Raw genomic sequence first — 10,288 nt, forward strand, 5'->3', positions numbered from 1 at the left:
TTAAAGGGTCATCCACCTATTCCTTAGCCTATTATCTGAACAACTATGTCCAATGACTGCAGCATAGCTAATGCTTCCTAGATATTTTATTTCAGGCTATCTTCTAAAAAAAATCAAAAGTATGAAGATTTCCACCACTTCTTTTCAGCAGCTATTCCACAATCTAAACTAGTTCACTGTGAAAGTCTTCTTTTATCTTAAATCCTCTCCATTTTAGTATCATTACATTACTCTTACCTCTAGCTCTTTGAATACTAAATAATTCCTTTATTTTAAACCACTAAGAATCTTCTAATACTAGACACTTATCATACAACACTTTTGTCATTCCTTGGACAAGCTGTGCATGCTTTATTTCAAAAGCTTTCTTACTAAGCCAGACCTTTTGTTACTGTATAATCAGGTTTGCTGTTTTTCTCTTCAGTCCCTGCAATTCACTGATATTTTTCTAAAATGCAGAAACCCAGAGTGAACACAATTTTAAAAAAAAATTCAGCCTTCCAGATCTCTTACTCCCATATGCTTTCCTTATGCTAATGGTGTGTGCAGGGATTCCTAACAAGAGCAACACTGAACAGGGTACACAAGGTTTTCCTCAAGTCAACCCTCTTCCTTGAACGAGAGCTGAGCAAATCTAGGGACTAAGTTCGAGGCATATTAATGTTACAGAAAATCTTAAGAGTGCCTTTGGAACAGCTGGGACACAATATGCAAATGCATGCTTAGGGAGCTATTAAAACACAGATTATTCACCTCAAAACTAGAAGAGATCCTTTGGAACCCTTCTGGATCATTACACAGCTGTATCTAGAGACTGATGGATACCCAGACAGAGTCAAGGCTGGTGCATGCCATCTTCCCTTTTAGGATAAAAACTATGGATGTTACCACCATCTAATTATACTTAAATAAGCACTTATGCTGGGAAAATCATATAAACATTGCTCTAACAGAGTATAAACATTGCTCTAACTCTACAGCTGGAGGTCTTTTTGTTATCATACTCCATGTTTTCAGAGAAGGAAATAGCCACTCAAATTCCACTAAAAGAGTTCTCAGTTATGGATCGCTAGCAATATTGATTGTAATGGCTCCCTTGGAAACATTACAGTCTATCATAGCAGTTTTGGTGCTGCAGCAAATATGTTAATCTGCTAAAAGCCTTTTGAACATTGTGTCTTCGGAAGTCTCTTTCAGTCTACTGGTCCTTTTAGACCATTCCCACTGCTTTAGCACCTTGCAAGAGCCCAGAACTGCAAGCAGATGCTCATGAGATGACTCAAGTCAGTTAGTTCTAAGTTTGTGTGTCTCTCTGAAGTCATCAGCATCACACACACCCCCAAAAACAAAGCAGGCAACAAAAAAACCAAAAGCAAATAAAACGTTAACAAATACTAAGAATTTTTTGTTGTGAAATTCTTCCATGTTGAGGATGGCTACAGAAATTTTATTCTATCTGAAATATCTAAGTTACCATTCATAGTAGGTCTTTATTGTGGAAAACATGTACAGGCAAAAAAAACCCTAAAAACTAAAGTACCTTTTCTTTTATTTCTCCTCAGATTTTCCTGAGACAAAATCATTTGGACAATGCCAAGCTGGAAAAAATAGCATTTCTTAAACATTGAGACAAAATACAGAAGAGTTTAGGCAAAAAATAGATGGACAGAAAAAAAGAATCCAACAGTGAAAAATCCTTTTTCACCCCTTATTTAGCTGTACCTTAGTAGTACAGGTAGGAGAACACACCTGCCCAGTGGATCTGGACCTTGGCACAAAACCAAATGGGACAAAATATAGGGAAGAATCACTACAAAGAATTACAGTTTTCTGTAACAGCTATATAAAATTTCAGCCCTCACCAATAGTTTTAAATAACTTATGAACTCAGTGCTGTACATCCCTTAAGACCCAGTGGAAGCAGTGAAGTTAACCATACCTGGAGCTATTTTTCCAAGGTAGCACCTGCATACCCTGGAGGATACAGACTAGAAGAACATAAGCTGGGGAGGAGAGGGGAGTAGGAAACCTATTTCCTTCATCTTATAAGCAAAAAGTAGAGGGAAAACACACATTGTGATTGATCTAAAAGGGATGTGTAGGAAATGCTGCTGTCCTTTGTGGCATCTCACCGGAGAATGAGCTATGCTGCAGTGGGGGAAGAAACCATAAAAAAAAATATTAACCTAGCAAGTCTCAGGCACACTTTGTGACTACAGAACTATGCCACAGCAAAAGTAATTACATAAGGGTAGCAAGACCTCATTTTCCACTATCACTTCCTCTTGCTAATGCATTCCTCCCCCAGCAATATGGAAAGATGCACTTGACAGCTACCTAGAAGGGTCACTGTCCTCTCTCTCAGGGCATATGTGCTGCATGTGCTGGGTTCTCTGTGGCACACAGGACAGAAGCTGTCCTGCTGTCAACATGACATCTTCTAACTTCAGCCAACACCACTGCCCCCTACCAGGAGAGGCTGCCAGGTGAGCCATCTGCACCTGCTTGTTCTTGACAGGGATATCAACATGGAGAGAGGCTCTTTGGCCCCACTCCTCCAACCATCAGGTCCCTTCTCACAGCACCAACCAGAGCTCTGCCCCACATCCCCACACAGACATCACTGTAAGGTATTCCCCTTTCATACATGCCTTAGAGCTGTACATCATACTCATCTTCAGCTTTCCAACAAAATGCCAGCTGGACTCCTGAGATAATACCTGAGATAATAGCCCTGAGATAATAAGCCCCAACAAGGATTTTGTACTTGCAATATTCTAGAAGAGGCCTCATTGTAAAGGCATGAAGAACAAATGCAATTCTCTCTGCCTTTAGTCAGTATGAATCGTTTGGGGCAATCCTGAATGTATAAACAATACATGGTTATTTGCATTAACCTGAACAACCAGACACTCATTAAAAAAAATCTTAGAGATTCATCATTGTCCCAGTAGAAAACAGACCCTCAGGGACTTCAATTTATTTATCAGATACATTTTGCTGTGAAAAGCATAGGTTCAAGTCCACAAGAACATAGTAAAACACAACATTGCTTTAAACTGAGTCACACCCTGCTGATAAATAAATGCAGATATTAATTCACTCCAAAGGCTGAAGTATCAGAGACTGGAGATGTTAGCTGTCCTACCAAGCCCAGGCAAAGCCACCAAAGTCATGCTGGAATTTAACAGCCTGAAAGATGACAAAAGCCTATATCAAGACACATGGAAAGAGGTGAGAGTAGAAAAAAATCAGGGGAAAAAAAAACCAAAAACAATCAAAAAAACCCCCAACAAAACAACAACAACAAAAAAAAACTACAAGTGGTAAACAACAACAACAAAAAAAGCAACCCTAAAGGCTTTAAAGGGAATATTTAATCTCTGAGATTATTACCTTGCCCACCCCAGAAAAAGCTCACTGCAGAAAACCAAAAGAAAATGAAACAAATAAAAAAAAGGACAACAAAATACCACTTTGTGTAAACTATCTTTCCTTGGGATGAATAATGACAATTTTTAGAGCTGAGCTTAAAACAACTTTGTTGTTTAACACTTAGACTTATGTGATAGTAATGCCTAATACACACTCGCAACAACAATATTTATTAGAAACTTTCAGCATAAGACAGATGCAATCCCCAAATGCCACAGGCCAAGTTTTATGTCATTCCTTAACATTATTTGTGTCAACTCTGCACTAATGGCTACATTCAGGGATTACAAGCTTTTGTTCTCTCAGTTTCTGTATCTGCCATACTTTAGGTTCCCATTCACTTTCCATTTCCCAGCCCTATCCTCTACTGTACCATTGCAAGCATCAATCAGAAGCTCAAGATATTTAAGTCTTTCTTCCATAACTTTTCCCCTTTATTTTAAAGATAAACCAGCACAACCAGTTAGCAAGCAACACAATCTCCAGTTCTGGGCATATTCAAGAATATTCAGTAGGGGTAAGTGCATCATAGTTCTCCATGCATTAAAATTCGTGGAGATGAATTTTTCCATAGGATGGAAAATTGATGCAGGATCCTCACATGCTATCTCCTTTTTTGGGCAGGGTCTTCAAGCAGCAGACACTTCACAAACACCTCCTCTTGCTACAATTACTCCTCCTTCCCAGAAGAGGTTGAGTTCTTCTGGAGTAAGGGTATATCCCAGAGGAGCAGCCAGGCCAGCAAAAGCAGCCCAGCTGTTCAGGGCTCTCCTGCTCTCCTCCAGCACCCAGCAGCATTAATCACAATCCTGGCAGTGCCCTACCACAACAGTTACTGTTTGCACAGGTGCAGAGGTGACTTTAGAAAGTTCCAGAAGTGAAAGGGAGCAAAGGGAAAGCTTATGCTGTTATTCCAGATACACCAAAACCTTTCTGACTACCATACTGTCATAGAGCAATTGCTTACATTAGCCATTTCTAACATCAAAAAACCTGCCAGTTCATACTGAAATTAAACTTTGAATAAAACTTCTGTTTTCTACAGATGATCTCTGTGATGGAGGTCCCACATTTTGAGGGTTCAGTGCTTTCTAAGTGAAAACAGTTTGCATGCAAGACAAAAAAAAGCAGCAGGTAAGTATTCACTCTGCAGTGAACTAAGACACTCAGCAACATTAACATCCTCATCCCCAGCTGTCTGTTACCACTCCTCTGGGAGATGGATACAGCTGGAGAAAGGGGATTGCACAGGACTGTAATCCATGTCACTGGAGCCAGCCAGGTTCACTCCTGAAGCTGGCTGATTTTGCCATCAGCAGACATGGGAACACTCGTATAATCTCTTGCTTTGGAAGAGTTGTGGGGACAGTAACCTCTAGCTTCTGGGCAGTGATGAGCAGCTGAGAACAGTAATATTTTCAGCAGGCTCAGCTGGAACCCAGAGAAAGCATCTGCCCACAGTTTCAATGACAGGTGGCAAGGAAAAAGCAGTGTGTGTTGTGAAGTGCATAGGCAATGTAAATCCTATTTCTGTGACAAAGTTTACTCATCTCTGCTTTTAAGGCTTTTTCAGCTTCCTTATTTAGTATGTGTCCAGAAATGACATAATGATATAAAAGAGTGAACTTTCCAAAGGGATATAAGATAGAGTAATATTTTCTTGCTAGTATTTTTTAATAACACACTAATGATCCACTCATACAACAGATAACACATCATTTATACCAAGAAACCTGTTTTAGAGGTAGGGGTTTTTTTTCTGCCAGCATTTTGTGCCAGCCAGCACCAATTCAAACAATACTGCTGAGTTCTTTCATTCATCCCACTGACAGATGAAATTATTTTCTGGTGCACATCTTGATCCCTATTAGAATACACCATATTTTGCCTCTAAAATTGTCCCTCCTCTGAGTAAATTCCAAATTCTGCATTCAGACACATAAGGTCTCACATTTTCATGACTGACATGCCCTTTTAATCTTTTCCTTAAATGCATGTTTATGCGTTTGTAACCATCTGACTGCACTCTTCTGTCCACCTTTTAGCCTTCCCTTTGAAGAGAATATACACCCTTTGATAGGCATATACTGTCCTTACACATCACCTGGCTTTCATTTGTGTTGCCTCTCATCCCTTGATTTACAGTGTATCTTCCACCCCTCTCCACTGGTGCTGGAGGCAGTTGGAAGATGTCTCCATTACTACACACACACTCTTTGGACAGACAGTCTGATGAACAGTATCTCTGCTCAACAAGAGAGATCCAGAAAGACTACTGAAATACTCTATCTATAAAATAGATATAATACAGAATTTAAAGGGAGGGTAACAAAATGCTATTGCCTAGTGAAATGCCAGAGACCAAGCTACTCTTGCAGCCCTCCTTCAGATTGTCACACCTCAAAACACCATTTCCTACTGCCAGTTGAAATATCTGGCTTCACTGGGACCTTGCAGGAGCTTCATGTTTTATCTCCTAGCACAGACTTGAGTCAGTCACCCAAAACCCTCCTCATCCTTCAGCCTCTGTTGTTATAGTTTTGTCTGCTTCTTCAAACTCCCCTGCAGTTACATAAGCAACAAGTTCTCTTGAAGCAATATGATTTCCATATTTGCAGAGGAAAATAGCTACACTGAACTTTCATCTTCACCTGTCTCCCCAAATCTCATTAATGTGGTATCCTTACAAAAAAGAGCTACAAGAATGACAATGTGTATTTCTCCAAAAGCCCTTTTTAACTACATTAATTACACTTCAGTCCACCCATCTGGTTTGGGCTTTACCCAAGTGTCATCCCTGTTTTGCAAAGGGAGGAACAAAGGTGTTGAAAATTTCACTGACTTACGTAAACAGTTGCCAACAGAGAGACATTAATGACACAGATATTCTGACTTCTGCTGCTCTGACCAGCAGTGGAATAATTTTCCTCTCAACATATTTTGACATAATAATATCTGCTGTTGGCTAGAAAGCGCTGGCAGATGTTCACATACAACAGCACTAACATTTTTGAAGACTTCCTCCTGTTTTCTATTCATAATTGTATCTTCCCACAAGCTACACTGGAACATTTTACAATTACTTTGCAAATCACATTTCCACAAAAAGAAGTCCCTGCAGCTAACTAGACAAAGATTACAGTGGCATTCTGTTGCTACCATTCATGACAACCAAGGAGCATCAGACACCTAAAAAACTTTAGAATCCAGCACCTAAATCTCCTGAAGTCAAGTACACACACACACAAAAAAAAAAGTTCAAGTAACAGCAGATTTCAAATGGCTAACATTATTTCTAAATCAAGGCATGACACAAGACTGTATGAATATAATTTAGATTATCTTGACTGGATGGTGCCAGACTAAAATTACGTTTAAAGAGTAACTGCTTACTGTCTTCTGTGACCTAGAAATACAAATACCTTTGAAAAGTCACTTACACAAGGGAGAATTTGCCAGAACAGCCAATCAGATGCTAAACCCCTATATTGAAAATTGATGCTACATCTAATTAAGCAGTCAAAACTGACTTCTTGCCTAGAAACTGAGAGACTATTCTGCTTTAACTATATATATAATTTTCCCATCATACATCTTTAATTGTCTATTACCTGTTGGCAGTTCAACATGCCACATTCATAATTTCCTTCTAAAATAGAGAACAGCATTTAGGACTTCTGAATGGTTTAAGCTTATGTAAAGTAAGTCTTTAGAGAATGTGGTCTATCAAAAAGGCGACATACTAAATTGTTGTAAATACGTATATGATACGAGAAAAGATTCACTATCTGAAGAAACCAAAAGGCAAAGAAAGGATGGATCACAACTTGGAGCTTCCAGAGTAAGTTCACAGATAATTTAAAGTAATTTGCATCATTCTCACAAAATCTTTTCTGTCTAGGACTAAGGCTTCAGCTGGAATAAGGAAAAACCCACATAGACAAACCAAATTTCAAGGCAACACACACACGTACTAGAAATTCACACACTGTAAAGCATACACTAAGAGGCACACATTGCAGCAATGTTCCCAAAGTGCGAGTTCTAAGAGCAGAACAAAAATTACTAAGTGGACCCAGTGGTCTGATCAAGGAAGGAGATTTCTCTATTTCTAAATGCAAGTTCAAAAATGAAAATCACTCTGCTCAGTAAGAATCCCAGTTACTGTAAGAAAATCAGTAGTCATCTTATGCAGTAGCAGGGAAAATTATCTCCTGTCCTGCAGGACATTAAAGACTTCCTAAGGGACACTGAGTTACTTCAACCACCATTTAGACACAAGTGCTTTCATCCTTGTTATTCCTCCGATTGTTCTCAGGAAAATAAAAAGGCTGCTGGGAAAATTTAATACTCCTGTCTTCTTTTGTTACAAATAAACTGCCAACCCATTTGGGAACTATGTACACTTGTAATTGCAAAGAACGAGGGAAAAACTTGATAAAAAGTTATTCTTTAGTAACCCAGTAATTTTTTTTCCTGACACTGGGAAAATATACCAGCAAGTCTTATTCTTCCAAACCTCAAATCCTGCTACCACTGAAGACAAAGTGAGTTTTAACTTCCACCCAATCCACTGTAGCACAATGGGGCTTCAACTCAGAACTATGCCATAAAAACTACACCTATTTTAGGACATGACACCAATCCCACTGGCACACCAATGCATTGCCATGCTAAGCAGCCACCCCCTTCACAGAGGTCTCTGCTCTGCAGCCACAAGCCCATCACAGATGTTGAAAGCCAGCATGCACCAGGTTTCTTAACACATATGCCCATGTGTCTCCACATTCATGTCCATAGTGACACATGCTGGCAGCTCCAGGGAAGAACACCCCTAGAGAGGTCACCTTAAAAAACAAAACAAAAAACAGCCTTTGGCAACTATTAGCTTCCTGATAAATTATCTTATTAATGCAAACATGAAAAAGAAAATCCCTTTCCAGTTCTTATCTCCCTTGGATCATAACTCTTCTGTAAGTGAAACACAGTCTCTTGCCTGTTGCACTAGAAATCTCTTCAGATCCAAGCTAAACTCCTGGCATGACACAAGACACCAGCAATGAAGTTCCCCTATCTTGAAAGTGCAAGCTGAGGTGGATATTTGCTTGTTTTTCATCAGAATTTGAGCCACAATCCTTCTTCTTGCTTAGTGATAGATTACAAGGAGCATTTAATCATCTTTCAGAGAAGAGACTTGCTTCTAAAGGCCAGTTTTAGGCTTTGTTTGTTTGTTTATTAAGATAGAATTGGGATTTTTTTTTCCTAAAAATATTATTAATTCCAGCTTCATTTAACATATCAGTGTGTTATTAGAGTGTAATTCAAAAACACACTAACAGTGAGGAAGTGTATGGAACATAACCAATGTCAATATATTCAACAAGATATTGCAAGCTATTTTACAGTCTTTTATGAATTAAAACAGAAGAAAGTTTAATAATTTTTAATAATCTCTAATAGAACTCCTATATGTATTTTTGGATGAGAGAAGACTACTATTTTATTTCTATTCCTACTATTAACAAAGAAACAATCACAAGCTCTAAAAGAGACCAAAACTCATTCATTGTTTCTCAGGAGGGGTATGTCACAGAAGCTCCAAAGGGCCACTTTCCTTTGGCAAAAAAAAAGGTTGTTCTTATTTCAAGCCATCTGCCTCCCTCCTCCGGGGCACTTCATTTCAACATTTTGCTCGACTCACATAAAACTTTCAGTGAGGTTTTCCTTAGCTGGAACTGGGATATGTTTAGCGTTTCCCAAGTAAAGCAGTAGAGTGGGTGGTGCTATTATTCATCACCGCACCCCACGACTCACAAACATGCCATCTGCCATCCCCGTTCCTGCTGTACTTTAATTAAGCGTCTACCAGTCAAAGAAAAAAAAAAAAACGGGGTGAGAGAAAAAAAATTATGAAATAATGGGAGGAGAGGGGCAAAGAAGAGTGGAAGAAAAGAGAGCAGGAAGGGAAGGTACGGAATCCCGAGGTCGCAAAGCGAGCAAACCTCTGGCGGTAGGGGACTTGGGGGGACGCGCCCCGTGCGCGGCGCCGGAGCCCGACGGCCACGGCCGGAGTTGCGGGGCCGGAGCGGCCGTACCTGTAAAGAGGAAGGCTTTGCTCCCGTTGTGCAGCCCCGGCACCTGGCGCACGCCCTCCGTAGAGCCTCCCAGATGTAGCTCGGACAGCACGTCGATCTGCAGCGAGGGGTCCACGCCAAAGCCTGAAACTGACCAGAAAGTGCCGTCACCCACCCGCCGACACGGCAACTTCCCGAGCAGCCCCCAGCACCTCCGCCGCTCTCCGCACCTGCGGCTGCCCAGGAACCAGAGCATCGCCGCTGCGAAGCTCCTCCGGCCCCGCTCCCGAGTACTCTCCCGGCGGGTCCAGCATCCGCCTACCTGGCCCCAGGCAGAGGAGAAGGCAGAGCGTGCTCAAGCGGATGCCCGACTCCATGGTACGGCGATGCGCTCAGTCCATAGTCCCCCCCCTCCGGCTGCTGCGAGCGAAAAGCCTCCGGGGCACAGGCTGGGTCGCTCCCCGCCTCTCACCGAGCGGCGCGGACCCCGCGCCGCCCCGCAGCGCGCATCACGGCGGGCGCCGCGCCGCCCCGCCGCCGGCCGGAGCACACAAAGGCGAGGGTGGGGGGCGTGCGGGCAGCGCCCGCGGGCAGACAATGGGGAAGCCCGGCGTAGCCTCCCGCCGCTGCCGCCGTGCGAGCGAGGCCGCGGCAGCCGGAGGCGGCGCGCCCGTGTCCCGCAGCTCCCGGCCCGCCGCCGCCGGGCGCAGCCCCTCCGCTGGAGAGCAGCCGCAGCCTCCGCCCGGATCCCAGAGCAGCGCCCCTCTCCTCCCCGCCGT

At 42.1% G+C, this 10,288-nt stretch overlaps 1 protein-coding gene across 1 annotated transcript in view; it reads right to left on the minus strand.

The window, feature by feature from the left end:
* The window catches only part of NELL2 (neural EGFL like 2), a 134,453-nt gene extending 124,473 nt beyond the window's left edge, over positions 1–9,980 (minus strand). The window contains exons 1-2 of the mRNA XM_009095034.4: positions 9,832–9,980; positions 9,531–9,659 (exon numbers count right to left, since the gene is read on the minus strand). Of these exons, the coding sequence (XP_009093282.1) occupies positions 9,531–9,659; positions 9,832–9,886 (184 nt within the window). The 5' untranslated portion in view covers positions 9,887–9,980. The remainder of the gene's footprint in view (positions 1–9,530; positions 9,660–9,831) is intronic.
* Positions 9,981–10,288: the final 308 nt, after the last annotated feature.

Source organism: Serinus canaria, chromosome 1A, assembly GCF_022539315.1.
Source record: "Serinus canaria isolate serCan28SL12 chromosome 1A, serCan2020, whole genome shotgun sequence".
Classification (NCBI taxonomy): Eukaryota; Metazoa; Chordata; class Aves; order Passeriformes; family Fringillidae; genus Serinus; species Serinus canaria.